At 27.9% G+C, this 24011-nt stretch overlaps 1 protein-coding gene across 1 annotated transcript in view; it reads left to right on the top strand.

The window, feature by feature from the left end:
- LOC107437215 (CAP-Gly domain-containing linker protein 1) overlaps positions 1 to 24011 on the top strand; it is a 51771-nt gene that overhangs the window by 22044 nt on the left and 5716 nt on the right. Inside the window, exons 15-27 of the mRNA XM_043043136.2 lie at positions 1256 to 1486; positions 4392 to 4688; positions 5264 to 5539; positions 6881 to 7156; positions 7766 to 8050; positions 10450 to 10716; positions 13252 to 13496; positions 14794 to 14914; positions 16468 to 16520; positions 16601 to 16706; positions 18321 to 18459; positions 19933 to 19988; positions 21526 to 21632. Coding sequence (XP_042899070.1) covers positions 1256 to 1486; positions 4392 to 4688; positions 5264 to 5539; positions 6881 to 7156; positions 7766 to 8050; positions 10450 to 10716; positions 13252 to 13496; positions 14794 to 14914; positions 16468 to 16520; positions 16601 to 16706; positions 18321 to 18459; positions 19933 to 19988; positions 21526 to 21632 — 2459 coding nt within the window. The remainder of the gene's footprint in view (positions 1 to 1255; positions 1487 to 4391; positions 4689 to 5263; positions 5540 to 6880; positions 7157 to 7765; positions 8051 to 10449; positions 10717 to 13251; positions 13497 to 14793; positions 14915 to 16467; positions 16521 to 16600; positions 16707 to 18320; positions 18460 to 19932; positions 19989 to 21525; positions 21633 to 24011) is intronic.

A 24011-nucleotide genomic window follows, 5' to 3' on the forward strand; every position in this document is an offset into this window, starting at 1 on the left:
GCTTACACAAAATTTAAAAAAAATATCCCCATTACACGACAATTAGCTGAGCCTAATTATTACCCATTTTCCCCCACCTCAAAAAACAATTCGCAGGGGTCTGTCCAGACATTTTGTGAAAGGTCCGCTTTTGTAAAATTGTAAAAAATTATTTGTAATTTTTGAATATAAAATAAACGTAATATATAAGAATGCGACGAAAGTCGCATTCTTTCAACCAGGGTTCTGTTTTTGTGAATTTGTGCAAATGGAGTCCTGTTATTGCAAAAAAACTTTTTCAACAAATTTTTAAATGGCAAGGAGATGCAAGATTATGCTCAACACTGTAAAATTATAATTTATAAAAAATTATAAATTATAATTTCAAAAATAAACAGCTATTGCTGCTACTAAATTAGTAATGCAACATACAAATATTTGATATTTAGTCTATACTGCACAACACAGGATATTAATTTTCGACGAATAAAGGAAGAAGCGTCTGCCGAAGACAAAACTAGCATCTGTCCTTCTCTCTCCCCCCCCCCACCCGGGAAGGGTTTATTCAATTAACAAACCAATAATTAAGATAAACAAATTTGTGAAGGGTCCGATTAAAAGATAAATTATTTTGTGAAGGGTTCGTTTTTAAGTTCAAATATTTTTTGAAGGGTCCGTTCTTATGAAAAGATATTTTGTGAAGGGTCCATTAACGGACCCAAATTTCTTCTAAACTGACCCCTGATTCGTAATTAATAAAAATTTTGAAAATTATTCTTAAATTTCTTTGTAGATTTCTTTAGATTTCCCTCTATTAGTTTGATTTAAAATTAATAGTTTTTTTTTCGGTTTATAATGATATTAAAAGAGAGTTCATCAGCAGCATAAACTAACTTACTGTATAAGTTGAACATAAGCTGAAAAATTGTAAACAAACTTTTATCAGTTTCTAAAACTGAAATAAAAATGCTTGCTGCACTCCTAATAAATGTCTATAAAACCACTAAACTAATTGTTTCAATTTAAAAAATAAAAATAGAGGATTTTTAACATATGCCCACTTTACCTCATTTACCCACTTTATCCCATTTACCCACTTTACTCCATCTGACCCTATAAGTTTAATAAATAGTACTTCTATCTACCATCACTTGTTTTATCTTGTATTTCAGAATGGTGTATGAGTGTTTTAAATTTTATGTTACTCTATTTTTCTTAATTGTATATATTTAACTTCTGATATTCTTAATTTGAATATGAATTGGTTTTTCCATAGGAGCTTCAAAAACTTCAATCGGAGTTTGATGCTGCGTCAAGGGAGTTAATTGAAAGTAAAACTGCTTTATCTACTGCTGAATCTCAATTAATTTCTCACAAACAAAGCATAGAGGAAAAGGAACACGAATTCTCAAAACTTAATTTGGAGTTAATTGATATTAAAAACACGAGAGAAGAGTTGACTAAAGATAAAGATTCAGCTATAAATTCTTTGAAAGATAAAGAAGAAGTAAGAAAAATTTCATTCAGCATTCTTATTATTACGATTTTAAAGTTTTATGTGTGTGTATTTCAATGACCCTGCAATAGCACAGAGTCGAATCATGGTATTTAAACTTATCTACTATCAAATCTCGATATCACGAACTTCAATAATGCAAATTTTTCAATATAATGAAAAATCTGAATTCCTTATGCATTAGCTATGATGCTGCTCATAGAAAAAAGATTTCTTATAACAGAATACATTTCTCAGTGGCCCTTAATTTTGCAAATATTTTTAATCAAAGAAGTTTTTTTCCGATGAACTTAAAATGTTTAAATTCCAATTCTTAAAATCTTTTCCTGAGCAATTTTATTAATTATTTCTCGGAATCCTAATAAAAAAGAGATTGCCATGTTTGAAAAGAAATTGCATCAGTCATCTAAAGAAGTAGTCAAGCAAATTTGATATATGCAAGTTATCATGCAAATTTGTTATATTGAGATTAGACTATATATTTATATATATATTGCCTTGGCATTTTGAACTTTACTCAGAAGGTAGCACATTTCACTTATTTTTTTGTGTTATCCATCATGGTGTTCAGTGATAGGGAAAACTGGAAATTATAAGGGCATTTATTAATTCTGGAAATTTCAGGGAATTTCTCAAAAATCTTAATAAAACAAGTAAAAGTTTTCAAACAATTGATCAATGAATGCTTTAATCCGTGAGTGGCGCTTCACTAAGAATGCCACAAACAAGAGTTTTCTCCCATATTTTTTCTCAGTGATCCTAATCTTTCCATTTGTTTTTTCAACCTGAGATCTTCATTTTTTTTCAGTCATTTCCCTATGGTTTTTTTAAATTCTGATGTATTTAATACGTTCTTACAACAAGCCAATTTCGAATTTGAGCTACAACTTTTTTGAAATGTTCAATTTGTGGCGATTCCATCGTGATTCTTCTTCTTCTGATGATAGTTTTTTTGGAAATCATTTATAATTTTCAGCCCCTTTTCTCATGGTTTTCAAAATCCGATTTTTTTTTACCAATGTTGCATACAAATTTCAAATTTGATTAATAATTTATTGATGCATTCGATTCGGGACAATTCCATCTTAATTTCATGTCCTCCTATGATAGATTTTCGGCAGTTGCTTACCATTCTTTTCTTTTTGCATAGTTTTTCAAATTATAATATTTTAAATACTATGTTATTACGATGTGTGAATTTCGAATTTGAGTTATTATTTTTTGACGCACTTGATTCGTGACAATTTCATCTTAATTTCACGTTGTTTGGTCATTGTTATTTCACAAGTTATTTCTTAAGTTACAAGTTATTTAGTTATATTTATGCCACTTTTTCACAGCCTTTCACATGATTTTTCAAATTCTGATACTTTTAGTATGATATTACGACGTGAGAATTTCGAATTAGAGTCATCATTTTTAGACACGTTTGATTTCTGACGATTTCATCTATTTTACGTTATTGAATGCATCACTTTTTCACTGTTGATTATAATTTTTTAGGTCTTTTCCACATGGTTTTTCAAACTTAGTATTCTTTAATACGCTATTGCGATGTGTGATTGAATTAGAATTGTCACTTTTTGACGTGTTAGATTCATGACGATTACTCCGTAACTCCCCCTCTTTTCTGATTCGTTTTCTGGGCTTTTCCATTTGTTTTTTCGTAATCTGATGTTTTTATACGATGTTATTACGACAAACGTACATTTCAAACTTAAAGAGTCACTTATTGACCAGCTCAGTTCGTAACGATTCTGAAGTAATTCTGCATTATTTATGAAGCGTTTTCATGACAGGTATTTGTCTCTTTTTCAGCTCTTTCCATGTGATATTTTTCAATTATGATATTTTTAATAAGAAGTTAGCGAATTTCGTATTTTAGTAATCAATTTATTACGCGCTCAATTTACGATAATGCCATTTGAAATCCACATTAAATTCCATACACTTTTTCGGCAGTTATCACAGTTATCTTTTTTTCAGCCTTTCTTACATCGCTTTTAAACTTACAATATTTTTAGAACATTATTACAACAAGCATTATTTTCAAAATACTCGTTTTGTGGAATTCACTAATTTAACTGCAGAATTATTTTTAAATTAAACTATCTCTTTGAAGACAACTTTATTTAAATGATAAAATTAATAGTTTAGTACATTTTGGGTTTTTTAAAATCGATGCAGATTTTTGTGAAATTCAATGCTCTTTTTTCTGATGGTTGTTCTTTTTAAGAGATATGATTCCCTCTACGGTTTTTAGCGTCCTGCCCTTTTTACGGTCTTGAATGAAACCAGCCTTATTTTCAAATACATAGTGATTATTTTATAATATTAATCTTTTCATTAATGCTATTTTATTTTACTCTGATTGCTTATATATTTTGAATGATAAGCTTATTTGTATGATAAGCGAAAATATACAACTGTATTTTTTTTATTATTTAATAAAATTCAATATTAAATATCATCGGCACAGAACAAGGAATTTGAAAATGTGTTCTCCCTGTTAATGCTTCAAAAAATTAATTTAAACGTTAAAATAACGCGGTTAAAAATTTAAGAAGATATTGTTATAAAAAATCTTGAATTTTTGGACTATTGCATTGGCACGAAAAAAATTCCACTTGCATTTAAAATGAAGTAATTTGATAAATGTATTTTCACTATTAAATTTTAAAATATAAATTATTTCTTTTTTATTGTTAAGTTATACATTTATAACAATATTCACTCACATTTAGAAAAAAAATTTAGAAAATTTGTTTAAATTTTTAGCTTGATGCAATGTCCAAAGTTTTAAAGAATTTTCACAACTATTCTTTGCTCACTGTGTCACAATGTTTATTGAAATAATTTATTGAAATTGCTTATTGAATTTTTTTTTCTTTTCTAGTTGATATCATCTCTTGAGAAGCAACTGTCTGATTTCAAAAGTGCGGTTGAAGTCAAGACTGCAGAACTTGAAACGAATACGAAAGAAATTGAAACGAATAAGAAAGAAATTGAAATGCTAAGCAAGTCAAACAAATCTAAAGATGAAGAAGTGTCGCAACTGATGTCAAAATTAGAACTAGCTCAACAGAATGTGGAAATGCTGAATAAGGACAGCAGCGAACATGTAATGACTTTACAGAATGAACTTTCCAAGTTGAAGGAAGATAGTGATAAAATTAAAACAGACCTTAACCAGGTATTTATTATTTATTTTTTTCAATTGGCAAATGGTCTTTATTTATTTTTTCCAAGTAGGTGTCTTATAATAATTTTCAATTCATTAAAAAAAATTTTTTCAATTATCTTTATTCTTTCAGCTGTTAACCCTAGACCAGAGCTGCCAATTATTATGCTTTTTGCAAATTATTTTATAGAGTGGTAGACAATTAAGAACTAAAGCTATTAGAATTTTTGATAATTTTGCCATCATTTTGAAAGTCTCACCACAAGAGCTGGAACAAAGTGGCGTTTTATCTGAGTTTTCGAATCATTTACATGTAGTGGTGGGAAATCAAGTTTGCAAAATAAAGAAATACATTAAATCATATACTTAGCTACTGCTTAAACAAATTTTTCCCAAAAAGCGTCAAAAGTTGGCAGCCATGCCCTAAATGGTGCACTAGGTTACTTCCCTACATCGCAAACTGATTTTTAATTTTGTTATTTAGTAATAGGAACGATAGTGCCAGCTTAGCATAGCTGTCAACTTCTTAGAGTTAGATTGGAGATTGATTGGAAGGAACTTATATTTATTTTTATTTTATGTTGTAGAAATTGGAAGAAGTCCAGGAGGAAAAAGAGAAACTAAACAGCAATCTTCTGAATGAGGAAAAGCTGAAATCAGAAAAAGAAAGCCTCATTTTGAAACTTGAAAATGAAATGAAATCTAAAGAAGCCAACTTGACTGAATTCTCTGACCAAATTGAGAAACTTAAGAAAGATATGAGTGCTTTGGAAGAACGAAATAAAGAAACAAAACTTTCCTATGAAAAAGAACTTACAAAGACAAAAGAGGAATTTGACTCTCTATTAAAGAAAAAAGAATTGGTAATGTTTGTACTTTTACTCTTTATTCACCGATTTTCTCAATATTTTTAATTACTCAATAAATTCATTGTATCACTTTTTTCTCGTGGTAAAAGAATACTAAAATCTGTAGATTAATGCAATTTCTGCCAAGCAAATTATCTTTGTTTATAATTTTTTTTTACCCCGGCAATATTTTTTTCAATGTTTTTTATCACTAATTAATTAATATCAATATTTTTACTCACTCAATAAATAAATTGTATCAATGCTTTCTCATGGTAAAAATATACTAAAATTTATAAGTACAAAATCAGGGCTCATGCTAAGAATTTCAAATTATTAGCTAGTAAATTAGTCAAATATCAAAAGTCTTTGCAAAATGCAAATCTTATCAACTTTTTGTGATAAATTTTTTTTTCCATAAGAAACTATTTTACGGTTGTCTTTACTTAGAGTTTGTTTCAGGCTTATATTATTTGGACCCAATTCCAATTGGTTACGGGGCACATCTACCGAAAGTTATTGTAATCTAATAAAAAAATACTGATTTGTTTAGAAAAATTCATTTTGACGTAATTTTAATTTCTTTCCAGTGGATAAAATCATTTGTGAATACTTTTGCCAGAACAAAATTTTATTCGCCAAATTTATGATTTTGTCGCATTTGATAAAGTGGCGAATGCTTAGCAAGGGTAGTGCATCATGCTATTTCTGCCAAACAAATTATCTTGGCTTACAATTCTTCTTGACAGTATAGCATAAATTGCATAAAATTTTTCATATTCTTAATTTGTTGTGATGAGAAATTTTGTTTGCAATTTTTTTTGTGTTTTACTTGATAGAGGCATCTTGACAGTTCTTATTTTGTAAAAATATTAAATTGAAATTTAGTAAAATTAGAAAAATATTGTATTTGAAATTAATTTTTTAAATACCAAATTGAGTTTCATTACTTAAAATATACTAGTTTTAATATTGAATTTTTTAAAGATATTTTTAAAAAAAATCTTCTATAGCTACCCTAATAAAACTTCAATTTTAACAATCGAAGTTTCATTTTTAGTAATCTCTTTGCAATGTAATATGAGTTATTAAAAATACGGAGTAATGTAGGAAAAATGTATTAAACACTTAATTGTGACTATTATTTAAGAAATTAGATATTAAATTAAATCTATTTATGTTTTAAATAAAGTTTTATCTCTGTGTTACGGGATAGAATCCATTAACATAAATCCAAGTCTTAAATCTCATTAGTACCATAAATATTTATAATAATTTCAGTGTATATTAAGCAAGTATATTTAAGAAAAAATATTTTTTGAATTTGAACTAATTTATTTTTGTTTTTCCACTTAGGATTTTAATGAGCTTTTGCAGAAAAAAGATAAAATTAACCTAGAACTTAGTGAGCTTAATGAGTGTTTGGCTCAGAAACATGAGGAAATATTATTTGTGCAAGGATTTATGCGAGAAAAGGATCAGACTATTGAAAAGCTGTCATCACAAATTCAGACACTTGAGAAAAAAGTTGATGCTATCACCAAAGAAAAGGAGGATGTGCAAGAAACGCTTCAAAAACAACTGCTGACCACCAAAGAAGGACTTAGTGATGAATTAAAACAGCGAGAAGAGGTATTTAATGATTTTAGAAACATATTTTGAAATTTTTTAGTTTTCATTTTATCTAGAAGCTAATTGAATTTCTTTTTATTTCTAAAATACTTATTTTCAAAAACATAAGGATGTTTTTTACAATTATACTATGTTTTTTATATGTTATTTTTTATAATAATCACTACAATATTCACTTAAAAATATAATATTTCATTTTTTTTTATTAAAAAGTTGGTTTTATTTGTTGAAAATTAAGTTTTACTGATATATATATATATATATTTTTTTTTGTATTTCTGATAAAATATTGCCATGTATTGCAACATTATGGTCTGGATAGTTGAACCTAGATTAAAAACTGAATACTTACTTCCTATATGTCACCATTAAATTGAAACTATGCTCAATAGGAAATGTTCTTGCAATGTTTTATATCATTCCATGAAGTTCTTTAAGGAAAAAATCATTTATTTAAATAATAAGATTTAAAAAAAAATTAGGTTAATGAAAAGGATTTACTTAAATAATAAAAATCAATAAAGGACTCACGTTTTTAAAATTAAATATATACAAATAGCTATTTTTTTCTTCGAATTCTTAGCAATTATTTTATTTATATTCTTATAGGCTGTGGAGAAAAGCCTGTCAAAATTGTCTGAATATGAAAAGATGCTGGAGGACTCTAAAACACAGTTGAAGGCTAAAGAAAATGACATAAATTCTCTGAACAATATAATCTCTGAAAAAGACTCCCAGTTTGACGAACTAAGTAAAATGATTGAGGATTCACAATCTCAGCTGAATCAACTAAAAGAAAACAACGATAAAAATGTCAAACAGCTGGAAGAGAAAGAGATATTTATCAATGAATTTAAGGGGGAGACAGAAAACAAACTGAAAGAAAGGGAAGAGGCAAGCATTAATTTTAATTACAAATTTTTTCTTTTTATTATGTTAACAGCACAGAGAAGTATTAAAAAATTTCACTTTCATTCCCTAATTAATAAATGCCTTTACTTTAACATATTTTATCATATTCTTTTATTATTTGTTTGACTTTTTGTTTAATTTTGATTCTATAAAATGTTTAAACTTTTTTTCTTCCAAGGAATGTTGAGTCAAAATTGCAGTTTTTCTTTTATAGTGGCTAAAATAAATTATCATTTGATTAAAATATTTTAATTTTCTTTGTTTTTCTTATTCTTACATTTATTTTCATGCTGTATTTTATACATTATACTAATAATTCTTTTTAATTAAAGAAGAATCAGTTGAGATAAATGATATTCCTTAAAATTACGACAATAGATAGTCAATATTAATTTTACTTTCCTCTGTTCACATTTCAGGCTTTTAATTTTAATTTTTCTTTAAATTTTCTGATTTTTTGATTATCTTTTCGAAAACGTTAAAATAACTAATCAGCTAAAAAGTTTCTATCATACTTTTCAAAGTGCGTGAATTGTAATAAAATCAAACCCTAAATCCGTGGATTGATAAAGATTGAAATCAATTGCTCATAATAAAGATCTCTCTAAGTTTTTTGTGATAGAATAATTCACTAATTAATTTTATTTAAGTTATAAGTTTATTAAATTAAACTGAAGTTTCTATAGTGAGATTTTCTACTTTTTCTTTCTTGTTTGTATTAATTAAAAGTTCTTTTTATACGTATCTGTATAATTTAATTTGTTAAAACTTTCTTTTGAACACTTTTCAGGATTAGACTAAATGATTTTTAAACGGCAGTTTATTTGCATGTATAAAACGTTCAAAGATGAATTATGCATGGCGAGATACACACACTCACCCAATATTCACTTTATAAGACAAATTTTCAATATGGAGCCGCTCTAGTTCAGGGGACGGAGCTTGACTTAGGTTTGAATCCCAGTGGTGCACTGTTGGTACAAATTCTGCTCCTGGATCACAACACCCACAGTGCACATGTAAAATATATCCTGAGTGGTAGAAGGATCCTGAGTTAGAATTCCCTTGCCATCAGGCTGTGGGAGGATAAACTTGTTAAAGGAAAAAGTTTATGCCAATTTGTGTGGAGCAAAATTCAATTACCTGGGTGATACGCATCACTGATCCTCCATGGCATTGAGCGAATGGCTAGAACTGGATTACTGTGTAAATGTGTGTCAGGTGATCAAGGGTCTGCACATGGGACATGTGCAGTATGTTCCAGACATTGAGTGAGTGTGCATCTCGCCATGCATCATCCACTTTTGTACATGGTATACTTACTAATGCTATATTTTGCAATTAATGCTATATTTTTTTATTTGTTGATCTGCCAATGATTTGGTATAATTTTGCTGTAAGTTATATAGTATTTCATTTGAAATTTGTTTTCCCTGTGAAGCAGCATTTAAACAAAAACTAGTGTTATATGGTTAAACAAAAACTAGTGTATAATGTTTTTTTTCCTATTTTTTCGTAGTTAAATTGAAAAAAAAATTTAAAGAATAACACTAAATCACTTACTCTTCCAAATCCAAAATCCACAGATTTAGCTAAACATTTCCTTTTAAAAATAATAACAAAACTGGAGAAAAAAGAAAATTTGGTAAAAAAGCATCATTGTGACATCACAGTAGAGTTACTGCATTTAATGTAAGAAATACGTACTGCATATGTCAATGCTATTTCATTGTTGTTGGACTAGCATTAATATGTGCTGTTTCTGCTGAGCTGTGATTTTGCAGGTGTTAAATTTAAACTTAAAACATTTATGAATTATTAGTTAATGCTGAACCAAGTAGCATTTTGGAATAATCTAAAAATTAATTGTATAGTGGTTTTAAAACATTAAAAGGCTGAAAAGGGAAAAATGTATCTAAAGTAAAAATTTTCTGAAATAAAAATTATGTATCTTCAAAATTCAAATAGCATAATTAATAATAATAAAATAAGTATATATTAAATATTGTTTTGTGCATTCATGAATAATCATAATTATTTTAAAACATTTTCTTTGTTTGCACGAGATTCAACATTTATATTTCAGTTTAATCATACTAAATTATTTCCTTTAAACACAGTTTAATTTCAACTGAGATAAAATAAGTTAAGGAACAATAAAAAGAGAGTCATAAAAAAAATAGTTACTTCTAAAAAATGTAACTTAATGTACCATTGGCACTCTCCAGTTATGGTATTNATTCAAAAATACTATATCGCGATACATCGCTATATCGCGATGCAAAACTGACGATGCATCACGATATATAATTTCTAATATCGCCCAGTCCTAATTATGACACAAAATTGCATATTTTAATAAATTTTTTCAATAATTTCAGAGTTTCAAATCAGAAATTGTCAATCTTGAAAGAATCATCTCTGGGAAAGATGAAGTTACTCAACAGAAAGAAGAAATAATATTAAAATTAACTTCACATAATCAGCAACAAGAGCAACAAATTGAACTCTTGAATAATGAAGTGGAGAAAGCTAAATTGTTAACTAAGGAAGCTGAGGAAGTTTCTGGAAAAACTCACAGTGAATTAATTAAGAAAATATCTGATTTAGAAGTTAAATTCCATGCATTGATACAAGAAAAGGAAAAGGTAATTGCACAAAATTTTTAACTTATCTTTCCATTTATTTTGTATTAAGCGGAAATAGGAATAAATTTTTTTTGAAGAATTTAATTTTTTAAATATTTTATTTCGTTCTTCATTTAATTTTTATATCAGTTAAACTTATGTTGAAAAATGAGCCTTTTTTAACCTCACTGTTGGGTGTTGTCTGATTGGACTGCACTTTCTCCAATTGTATCTGATTATTTTGAATCAACTCTAATGTAATGTCCCCAAATATTTTAGAGCCTGAAATATTTAGATTATGCACATTTGAAATATTTCCTGATTATACACAGTTGGGGAGGCCGGTTGATTGCTAACATCATCTGCCTTCTGATCTAAATTGTGGTAGTTTAGTGCACACATGTGTCAATATTATCATGGTATTATCATTTAGAATCCATTCCAAACCATTGTCTGTTGCTAATTAGTGTAGCTTTAGTGAAAGTTTAACAACCAAAACAAAAATAATAAATTTTGAATTACTTTTTATAATTGTTAATGTACCCATTATCTTATTGAACTCTTATCTCCTAAAAAAACTTCTCTGTTCTCTCTGAAAAACTTGTTAATTTTTAAAACATTTCATACTTTAAATTATGAAATATTTTTTTGTTAAAAGTTGTAAACTTGTTTGTGAGTTAAGAAATAACAATAGTGGTTTAATTTAAGTATCATCCTTTATTTGATTCTTTTTTTTTTCTTCACTCTATAATTTTTACCTATAAGTAGTAGACATAAAACTGATTAAGTTAAAGTAAAATATGATAGAATAGCAAAAACAAAAATTTTAGTTTCTGCTTTTATTTGCGATATTCAATTTGATATTGCTAAAGAAAGGTTGTTTGTTTTTTTTTTAAAAATTTATTGAAAAAATTATATATTTCTGTCAGATATGTGCTGAAATGAGAAAAATTAAGTGACATTACTAATGAGAAAGGTTGCACTTTTTGGTAATTAGTCACTTAAAAATATAATTATTTCTAGATTGAGTTTTCATGTTCTAAAAAAATTATTTGAAATGAAAGGTGATAAGTTATTGTGTAACATTTGTAAACAGGGCTCCCATATGTCAGTAAGAACAGGGAAAACCTGAAATTGTCAGGGAATTTTATTTTAACTCTAAAAAGCAGAGAATTGTCTGGAAAAATTGCAATTTTTTACTAAAAAAAACTGAAAAATTCATATATTATAAAAAATTCATATTCCTGGAAAATAACCAGTTTTATAATGTCAATAACAGTAATCAATTATTGAGTGTTGATTTAATTAATTCTAACATCTATTTCAATTATTTAAAAAAAATCCACCTTTTAGTGAAACTTTTCCATGTTTCGATTCTCATCCTATTATATGTTTTTGCTCACAAAATCTATTTAACATTACAAATTTTAAAAAAAAAAATCAAAATTTTCTGATGAAGAATAACATGGTATAGATAAAATACGGTATTGATTTTCATTAAAATTTATCTAATGTACCTGAAAAAAATCAAGGATTTTTTTCTTCTGAAATTAAGTGTGAACTTTGTGTAAATGACTAATTACCATACAACTTATTTATTTGGTTTGAAATGTGTTTTTTGATTCATTAAAGGAATACTTAGTAAGGAAAAGGAATGAAATAATAGACAGGGTTATTAGGTCTTCAATATGTTAATGTTTATTATTGTTAGGAAACTGGCATTTGTTTTAATTTAAATTGGCTTTTTAAACAAAAATAATGGTTGTTACTTTATAAAAGGTGTTCTTCTGAATAATGTTCTGAAAATATCAAATTGTCTTTTCATAATCAAGTTACTTATATTAGTTTTTATTTTAACTCTGCTTTCATAATAGATGACAAAGGTAAAATCAGTTTTTTTCTTTTCTTATTGGTTTTAATGTTTTAAATTTCTGAAATAAAAGATCAATAGTATATTGGTTGAATTAATATTTTATATGATTTTTGTTATAAGATTTTTATTAAATATTTTTTTGCTGTATTTCATCAAGAATTAGGGTTATGAATTTCATCATATTCTTCTATTTTTAAAATATTTACTTTTGTGTGAAATACTGCTTGTATTACTGTTCACATGTCGTAAATTAAAATGACTTTCCTTTCTATGAGTAGGAATTTAATTTTAACCCAAATGTTTAATTATTTTCCTGTTTTGCTCTTCAACATTTTTAAACCTAGAATGAATATCCTATGTGATTTTTTTTTGTTGCTTGTTTTACTTAAAATTTTATAGTAATTGCTGAGTGTTGTCATTTAATTATGCTACCAAAAATTCTATTGACTTTTATAAGTTGGTAAAATTACAAAGTTTATTGTAAGCTTAAGGGAGAAAATTAAAGTTCAGGAAGTTTTAAATTGACCACAATTGTGGCCATTAACATCAAAAGCTGTATGAATAATTTTAATACACTTGAATAATTTATGAAATAAACCTTTAATTTAAGTATTTAATAAGCATACATATTTTTAGATTCATTTATTATAAAGTTTTTCTAAAAAAAAGTGTATTGCATTTAGATAGCTAGTGAAGAACTTAAAACTCGAACTGATAAAAAGAATCTTGAGGAAGTTAGGGATGCTTTAATGAAAGAAAAAGTTCTGCAACAAGAAGTTGTGAAAGATAAAGAAGCCAAATTGGAAGCTTTGCAAGCAGAGGTCATCAGGATGCAGTCAGATTTCTCTTTACATAAACAAGATTTGGAGCAAAAATTAAATATATCAGTTATGGAGAAGGAAGCTGCCTCAGAGTTAAAACAACATTTGTAAGTTGTAAAAGTTTTGTCTTGGTCATTGTTTGCAGTGAATCATCTTTCTATTTTTACATTTTGCAAATATTTCTTAAAATATTAAGTATGAATAAATTTTCTTATTTAATTAAAGAACCTTTTAATTCTGTAAAAAGGATGTGTTCATTAGGTAATCTTATGTTTTCAATTCATAAATTTTTCGTTTGATTTCTCTTGTGTCAAATTATATTTTATTTTGTGTTTTCATAATTTATTATAATTTTTTTTTTAAATTTTGAATATTTGCTTAAAGTAGTGAAAAGAACCTTTTTAAAAATCGCTTGAATAGTTCCTGAAAAATCGAATTTTAAGCACCTGACTTTTTTGAAGTTCAGTTTCAGGACTCGGGAAGTATTTGACCAACTTCGCTCAAATTTTGTATTTTGCCATATAAAATTATATTCTTTAAAATGATGCTAAAAATTGTATACCGTACTAAATTTTTAGCATCATTTTAAGCAAAGCTTTTTGACCATTCTTGAATAAAATAATCAATATTATCTAATAGTTATTTTTGTCTGGAATTATCTTTGGATAATGAAATTTTATAACTGTACGCGAAATTTTTTCAACTCTCTTAATAAAAAAATGGGCCTGCTCTGATCTTTTAAACTGTTCTTCCTCTTGATCTGAAAATTTTTTTTTTCAATTTAAATGAAAATGAAAATAAATTTTAAAAAAAGTATATGAAAATAAACAATTCTACAGTATTAAGTTACCTATTCAAAATTATTAACTACATAATTTCCAATTAAAGAAAAGGTTAACTTTGTGCTCTATATGAATAAAGCTGAAACAACAAGAAAAGAGTACAAATATGCCACCATAAAGAGAGATATGGCCATAATCGTTCTACAATAATGGGGCACCACAGTGAAAACACTTCATTATTGCACTAAAATAATCCTGTATCTTCTTTGTATGACATTGTTTATGCTCTTTGCGTGTTGATTTAGCTTTATTCATAATTTGAATGCTTTTAAATGTTAAGAAATAAAATTACAAAAACAGACATACTATAGTTTTGATTCAATATGCTGAAGCCTTCCATAGTGTTGAAACAGAGAGTAACAGACTGTGGTATGTCTGCTTTGAAACTTTTATTTGTGCTTTATTCATGTTGTTTAGCTTTATTCCTGTACAGCAGAAAGTATGAATTATCTTCATTTGAAAACTTCTTACTTGTTAACATTTTTGTTTGTTATGTATGCATTATTGAACAAAAGTGCTAATAATGTTACTTTTAATTAAAAAAAAAGCAATAATTTTTCAGAGATCTGCAACACTCTGTTGTTGAAGAACTGCAAGAAGAACTTCAAAAGTATGAGGAAAAATGTAAAAAATTGGAATCTCAGTGCATACAAATACCAAATTTGACATCTGAGAATGCTCAGGTTGGTTTTTTATTCTATTAGTTTCTACCTAATACAGTGAAATCAATTGTAGAATTACCGCAGGAATTTTCTTGTACCTTTTTTTTATCCCCTATAATATTGTCATTTTTAATATTTTTTCGCTTAAAAATTCTGAGTAGTTTTTGAGAATATTGATTTGCTTGATTATTCAGGTTTCCCACGGGTTCTGTAAAGGCCACATAAATGCTTGTTTTTACTTTTTATTACTATAAGCCCTTAGAAGAAACTCAGCAGTAGTACTTGAAAAATGCAAATTTTTCACAGTGAATTTTTTTTCTTTTATTTTTGAATGAAAAATTTTTTTTCTTGATGATCTGATTCTGATATCTTTTCACCACCAAATCAATAATAAAAATATTTTTGAGTCAAAATTGGCAATCCGCTGTCAATAATCCATTGCTTACAGAAATGGATTATTCCATTCATTCCTTTGCTGTAAGAGAAACTCATGACACTGTTATCTGCACATACTGACTAATTTTATAAATAAAAAATCTTGGAAACAAAGAGTGGTAGACAGAGACACGATGGCATGTCTCTTGTGAAAGTTTTAAAAACATTATACAAAAATTTTGGAATTTGGTTACAAAAGTAACTTGCAGGTGGCGAGGTGCACTGTACAGATTTTTTGGAAAAAGTAAAATTTTTGATGAACTAGCCTGTAAAGTTCAGGAAACTCAGTGTTCGATTAAATACATTTGGCCGTGGTGGCTCAGGGGATAGAGCATTTGCCTTCCATTGAGGTGAACTGGATTCGAATCCAGCAATGACTGGTTGATACGAATTCCATACCCTCCTTATACCGACCACAATGCTGAAGTAAAATATCATAAGTGGTAAACGGATCATGGATTACAGTCCCCTTGCTGTCAGGCTAACCGTGGTAGGTTTTCCTCTCTATGTAATGCAAAAGCAGATTAGTTCCATCAAAAAATCCTCCCTGAAGGCAAATTTTTCCAAATACTTGATCCAAGAGTTCCCTTGTCTTCTGGATTGGCTTCAAAATTGCAAGGCTATGGAGTTGACCATTAGTAGTCTTAAACCCAAAAAATTTGGTTGGCTGTTCAACGACGGTTATAAAATTAAATACGTTATTTATATTTCCTTATCCATTGCAACAACCTCTTTTTATGTTTAAATGGCCAGGCTACCATCGGTTTTCAACTTTTGTGACTAAATTCCTGTATAAATCCTGTTAAAAACTAATTCCTGTTTTGTTCTAAATTCCTTCTCATACACTTTATTTCATTGTCCTTTGTTTTTGAGATTTAATTTTAAAATCTATCACCCCTATGCATACATACTATTGGAATATGTATGTATGCATGCATGCATGTATATTCCATTAGTAATTTGAGCTCTCCCCCACAATATGGGAAATTTGCATACCACACCTATGTTCAAAAGCACCTCTGGAAGTTCATTAACCTATCCCTAACAGTGTAGTAAAATCTATTCATTTTCTTCCATTTTTCTCCTATCTTTGTTTTAAATTTTAAATTAATTACATTTTAATTCTTTTTTATTTAAAGTTAGCAAAAAAAGTTGAGGAATCTGAAGCAGCTATAAAAGAAAAGTCTAAAAAGTAAGTTTTCCATGTCTCACAAAAAAAAACAAAAAAAAAAACTTATTTGTTGACTATTTAAATTTATGTTCATTTTCCAGATTGGAGCAAGTGGAGGTGCAAAAACAATGTGCAGAGGAATCTCTTAGTAATACTCAAAACATATTTAAAGAAAAAGAAGCTGAATGTTTATCTTTAAAAGAACAGGTTTGTTAATAACTCAAGTTGATGTTTATTTCTTTAAAAAATGTAAAACTCAAATCATATATTACATAATAACAACGGTAAATTTCGTTTTCCTTTTTTTGCATTATAATTTATAAGACCAGTTAAAACAATTGGTTCTCTTTGTGTCCAACAGTGGACTGATTGTAAGTTATTGTCTACAGTTCCCAATGAATGACCAAAATCAAGCATTACTGGCAGTGGTCAGTCAGCGGACAAAGATTCTGCAGAGGGTCAAAATTGTGAAGGCATTTCATTGGATCATTTTTAGGGTTGTTTCTTAGACCAGCACCAGTAGCCCATTAAGCATTTATGTTTTGCCAACCCTCGCTTTCTTAAAATATTTTCTTTTGAAAAGAAAGAAGCTCAGGAAAGCAAAAGTTCAGTGAAGGAAAAAAGAGTTTGGATGTTTTTACACAGTTACAGAACCTAATTAAGGAGATAATTTGAGCACTCTAGCAAAAAATTTAAGTTTTGTACAGTTGCAAAATGTAAACTGTATGTAAATAAATAATTTATGTGATTCCTAATAATTAGTTTCATGCTATCATCACAGTTATTATTTTGACTAAAGTGTTTATAGTGTTTTGACTAAAGTCAAAATCCTAAATTTTCATTTTTATGAAATTTTCAGTGTTTTCTATCAAGTTCGTGATATCTGGGTTTAATTTCATATTTCATGGTAAAATTAAAAGTCAAGCGGATCATTAAATTGTGTGGAGTGTGGGAGTTTAAAAACAAATGAATTACATGGATAATCTGTAAAACTTTTGTGAAATACTACCTGCATGTGTTTTATGGCTTTAAAACGTCTTTTTTTAAAACTGTCATTTATTATTTTCTTAAAAAATTTTCAGTACAGCAAAAAAAATTATTGCTTAAAATATAAAAGAAAAAAAGAAGAAAAATTTGTGGGATTTTCTGTCAAAGTAGAACAGTTGACAAGGGAGAATCTCAGACGAAGTATTGCAAAAACAGCATCACACGTAAATCTATTAAAGTATGAGACAGTCTCTCTTTCTAGACAAAATACTAAAGTAATATTAAAAAATTGTGTTAATAGTAGCATTTTGTGCAGCAAACAAAATTTTGTCTTTTAACAAGTTTAAGGATAAAATGACTAACAATTTGATCACTAGAAGCTGAAAATCATAGGTAGATTTAAGATTTTCTTTTATGATTTATAATTCATATAAGAGATTTTTTCTTTATTACGAAATGTATTTTCTATTACAGTTATTTAGTTGAACTGTTTTTAAAAAGATTATTATTAATTTTTTTATGTAATTAAAAATTGTCAAACATTCTTCAAATTAAATCGTTTGTTATCCATGATCATTTTGATAAGTATTAAGGCTTGACTATTTATCCTAGATTACCTTTTGACATTTTCTTGTGTTAAACCAGCTTTGAGGAAACTTACTGAACATAAAACATATAAAAAATTCGAAGTGTAGTTAAAAAATAAAAGTATAACAAAATTCAAAATATGTAAACAATTCGTATTGAAAGCAAAATTTGATTTTTTAAATAATATAATATTAAGAATGTAAGATTTAATTTAATTTTAGTTAATTTTATTATTTCAAAATTTAGATGCTTATTTTGCAAAAAGGAAATGATTCTACGGAACAACTTAAATCTAGAATTAAATCTTTAGAAGAGGACAATAAGCTTTTGAAGTTAAAAGCTGATATGAAGCCTTCTTCAAATGACAATCTCTCTAGTAAAACAGGTTGGTTTTATTAGTTTTTTCTCTTCTTCTAAACTTTTCTTTTTCCGAAAATTTTTTTTTTTTAAAAAAATAGTATGCATACTTATTTACTCAAATTATTTTTTTGTAAGATTTGAAAGTTTTTTTTACAAAATTAGTTTTTTTTAAAATTTTTTTTCACTTTTAAAAAATAGATTGTAATATGTACAGGATGTTATTTATATTTGTATTTTTTGTTTTTATATACTAAATTTTATGGCTTACCTTAAAATAAAGTTATTATATTTTTATAGATGTATAACTTTTCATAATTTTTGGTTTTAACGATTTTTAATTTTCCAATTAATATCTATATTTAAGTTTTAAAAGGAACTTCAATTGTTAGAAAAACTTTTATAAACTCAGATAAAATTACCAGTTTTATTAGTCAAAGAGTGACAAACAGTGTTTTCTTTTACAATTTCGAAACAGCTCTCTATAATTTGTTATTAATAAAACCAATGACATTGATGTAACTTTTGAAATTGATTGTGATTCTGTTCTACGACAAAAAATATTTTCAATTTAAATTAGTATCTGAAGTACAACAACTTCAGAATTAGTCACAATACTCTTTGAATGTGTAAAAAAATCTGCAGTTTTTTGGTATTGATTAATCACAGCACCTTATTAAATGGAAAAATAGGAGAAAAGAAACTAATAATAAAAAATATCCAAATGAACTTTAATTAAGAGGTCGGGAATGTTTTTTTTTTTTTGACAAAATAATAGAACAAATCAAAACTCTAACAAAAATCGTTATTATTCAATTAGTAATTGGATTTTTCTTAAAGCAATAGGAAACAAAATATCAACTGTACAACTTTTCGCTAAAGAATTTCAATTGCGACTGGTTTTTAGATAGGGTGAAAAAATTTATATATGACATTTTTGATGCATTTTAAACATTGACTATAAATGTGAATCACCACAAAAGTGGATAGAATGCTTATGACTTGCCAATTTTTGCATTATTGGTGTTTTTTTTAAAATTCAAAATACCTGAAAACTAGCTAGAAAACTGTTAATTGCAAAAAAAGCTATTTTGTTTTTTAAAAAAAAGCTATTTTTAAAACAAAATAATCATATGTAAGAATGTAGTTTTAATTATAACATTTAAATTAAAAGATTTGTTTCAGTTCAGAGTTTTGCAATTTAAGCAAAGTAGTTATAAAATCTATGCTCTTGAAGTTTTCTAGGTGAAATATAGTGGACAGTTGTTGACAAAGAGAATTTGAGTAACTTATGGCACATAATTTTAAATCACTGTTTAGTCAAAAACAAAAAGGGAAAAATCGTTTTGCCAATATTTTGTGCAAAATATTGGAAATATATATCCTTTTTAAAATTTAATATTATCTTGTTTCTTGTTTGCATAAAAAATTTTTGTTTTTCAACTTCATCTTATAATTTAATACCTTGTTTCTTGTAACCATTAAAAATTGTTCTTTTTAGCTGCTGTTGATTCTAATCAAATGGATTCAGAAGAACACGAATCTTTACTGAGTCAGGTAAATATTGCGAACTTAAATGTACATTATAGCATACACATATTTTGTATGAATATGATTATAGCAAAATAATAATGCTTTGGATTAGTTATTTATTGAAAGAAGAGAAAAGGGTACCAGCTTTGGTGCTGTCCATCATTTGGTGTCATCTGTGTTGGTTTTTGGCAATCTTGCTATGCCTATTAAAAGATAGCTTTAAAAAGCTAGGTATTTTGCCGTAGTTTAGTGGTGTGTGTTAAAAGCTGAAAAAAAGTTTGAGACCGTTTTACTACTTTTACTTGTGATGAACTTGACAAATGTGTTCAATAACTTGAAATTGTCTTTCTGCATATCTTGATTTGCTTATTCAAAGTTTTGAATGAGTCTTTTTCTTTTTGTTGCCTTTAATATAGCTTTCAGACAAAAGTTAGAGAAAGAAAAATAAAAAATTCTTGCTTCTTCAGAGTGTGCTTTGAGTAAAAGATAAATTACTGAAAGAATTGATGTGTCTAAAATACTTATTTTGTCGAGTTATGTATTTTACAATTTTTTGTTTAATCCTATATTTTACAAAAAGAGAAAAAAAAGCAAGTCTCCGTCGTAGATAACTTCTGACTGTGAACATTACATCATCAATTAAGTATTAATAAATTTGAAACGTTAACTGCAATATCCTGTTACCTTTAGAGCAGAATGAAATGTTATAAAAAATTGTAGACATCTAAACGACAATTAAAAGCAAAATCCTAGCTGCAAAAATAACACATTTAAGATCATTCATTAATGCTGTTAATCAAAATTTATGGCCAAAACTTATGTTTACTGATGAAAAATTTTTTAGTCTTAATGTTCCTGATTTGCTATATTACTGGCATGGTTTAATCTTTTGTAACTATTGAATCACAATAAAAGGTAGCTCTGTTGTGATGTGGGCAGCAGTTTGATATCGTCTACACAAATGTTTAAGCAAATTCAATGGTTTATAATGATATACGTGACAAAAACTTCATCCCGGTAAAAGATGAACAAATGGACCAAACTCTGATTTTGTTGCAAGGTAATCAAGACTTGGCGCTGGTTTTCCAAGTGCTGGACAAAATTTATAGAAGGTTCCTTTCTTAAAGCACAAAAAATCTTATTTATGAAGACCCTTTATTCAAAATTATAGTTTCTTTATAGATATAAATTTGCAATTTTCTTTTTAAAAAAAATTAGTTATAAAACGCTACCTTTTTGTAAGGAGTTCTAAGCAGGTCATCAGCAAATATGATATATATTTAAAATTAATCCCTTCAACCATTAAGATATAATCATTATGTTGATCTGCTTATAAAATGATAATTTTTTATGTGTGTAATGATTGCTACTTGAGTTATTAATTAATGAAAACTAATTTCATTATTTGGTAAAGAAAATACATTGATTTTTTTTTCCAAGTTAACTGTGAAAATTTCGAACTATAGCATTTAAAACTCTAAAACCTTAAATGTTGAATAAAAATATTATTATTAATTCAAGTTCAATATTAAAATTAATTACATTGTTTCTTTTAAAACAGATTGACTTTTTGAACTCCATAATTGTTGATATGAAACAAAAGAATGAAGAATTGAGCAGAGAGAATGAATTGTTCAAAAATCCTATCGAGCACAGTGATTTAAATCTGTAAGTAATTAACTTAGGACATTATACTGTTTGATTAATTAGGTTAGGAGTGACTTTTGTTAAAAATAGAATGTCTGATTTTTATTAGTATTGATTTAGTATTTTATTTCATCTGCTGCTTATCACAGATTCTTGTTAAATTAACAATATCTTTAAAAGCTGATCGGCTTGGTTATATCTATGCATAAAATTGAGCAGATCTTTATTTATATATGTTATATTTCCCGAATTGCAGTAGTTTTTCTGTATATCTTTTCTATAGAATGTTAGTTTTGAAATTATGTAAACTTTATTCCCTTATAATTTACTAGAAACTTTTTTTAACTACTAAGTATATCTTAAGAAGTTTCCTTGTAAACCTAGTTTTATTTGTGCAGGGATGAGATTCTTCCGCGGATTCGCAGATTTCCATTTTTTTTAAGATTTTTCCATTTTTCCCGCTAATTTCCGCTGAAATTTTTTTTTTTGCCCAAGTTAAAATGTTTTATGAGGAATTTAATTTTCCGCGGAGGGAAATTGTTGAAGTCCCTTTTCCACCCTCTGAAGTTTCTCTAAAAATCATTTCCTTGGGATAAAACTGGTTGACCTTTATACAGGGATGAGATTTTTTTTGTCTCTCGAATTTCAGCCTTTTTATCAAAAACTCCGATTCTCTAAAAGTTTCGTTTTTTTAAATAAATATCCCGTTTTTTTTTAAAATTCAGTCATTGAAGTAAAATAATTATATNTTTCGATCTCTTGTTATTGTTTGTTTGCTTTGAAAGTTTAATCATTTATTTGTACCACTGCCACTCAACTGTGTAGTAAATTTCATTCAATTATGACGATTCCTTCATGGTGTTGCAATTTTCACAAACAGGAGTTTATATTCGATGCAAGTTTCAAAATATGATACTCATTATTAGATAAACTTTGCTTTGAATACAAACTGATTGGTCTGCGGTTCCCCCCCCCCTTTTTTTTCTTTTCTTTTTTTTGTTTTTTGGATTTCCTCTTTTTTACTTTCTGACTACTCTCATCCCTGTTTGTGTTTATTTTATTTATTGTTAACACTTCTAAATAAAAGTTATTTTATTCTCAGTCAATAAATGAAGAAAAAAAATTAGCTTTAGTTACTATCAACCTTGAGTAACTTTTCCAAATTTTTCCAAAATTTTTTTTTTTTATGCTTCTACAGCAGTTGGGGAGAAGAAAATAATGTCTACTCTTGGGGGTAAACTTATAGATTTATATTTAAATATATTCTCATGCTAATGAAAAAATAACTCTCATTTTCCTATAGATCTTGGGCAAAAATTGCCTAATTAAACAAAAATTTACCAGATATCTTTTGCAAACTTCACACATCAAAGTTGTTAAGGTACTCAAATTGCTTACTCACAATCACTTAATGACTTGATTAAATTCTCTTTGATAAATTATCTCAGAATGGAAAATCTCTTTCCTCACTTTTTCCAACATTGCAACTATCAGCTCTAATTATTTTTCACGCTCAGTCATTTGAGTAACTGCTGTTTGCCAACCAGTATTCTTTTTTAAAAGGATGGCAAAGTATTCACAGTTAACGGTATTTAATTTTAGTTATCTTCTTTCAAATCCCAATTTCTAGCCTAGCTAGATAAGGTCCATGAGTTTGTTCACCTTCAAAAAGTCTAAAACAAGTAAGGGTCTTTCTATAAGGTCTTGTTTTAAAAGACCGAGGCAGTTCAGTAGATGTTCAGGGGATGCCTGGGCCGAAGAGCATGTGGTACAGAGGCAAAACACTTTTCTCCTTCAGAGTACCTCAGTGATTTCAGGTGTCCACAGCGGAGACGTGTGGTGGCAGTTTGAGACTGGCGGTCTTTGTCAGCTGTCAAACAGCTACCCGGTCTGGTACCCTGGTACCAATTGTGACTGGGTAGAGTGAGCCATGCTTTTTTATTTTTGGCTTTAGCAATGGAGAAGAGCTCTGAGAAGGCAAGAGACACTGGAGGCGCAGCGGCCTCAGCTACACCTGCCTTGGTTAGACTATCTGCCATTTCATTGCCTGATATATCTACGTGTGAAGGTATCCATTGTACGTGAATTCGACAATATTTGGAGAAGTGTAAAAGTTTATAAAGGATGTTCGTGCTAGTATTGTTCCTCACTCTGTGACAGCTACCCAAGTGCGCGCTTCTACTGTCGGTAAGGATACAAATCTCTTTCGGAATTGAAAGAGACAGTATTGAGGCAAGTCCATCATCATCAATGGCGATAAGCTCGCTCCTAAAAACGGAACAGTGGTCGTGATTCCTTTTCTGGCTCTTAATTTCGCTCATCTGAGTTTTGATGAAGATCCCACTCCCGGCGTGATTGTCTTCGTCCTTGTTTCCATCCGTATATACTTGAGCAGCCTCC

Source organism: Parasteatoda tepidariorum, chromosome 2, assembly GCF_043381705.1.
Source record: "Parasteatoda tepidariorum isolate YZ-2023 chromosome 2, CAS_Ptep_4.0, whole genome shotgun sequence".
NCBI lineage: Eukaryota > Metazoa > Arthropoda > Arachnida > Araneae > Theridiidae > Parasteatoda > Parasteatoda tepidariorum.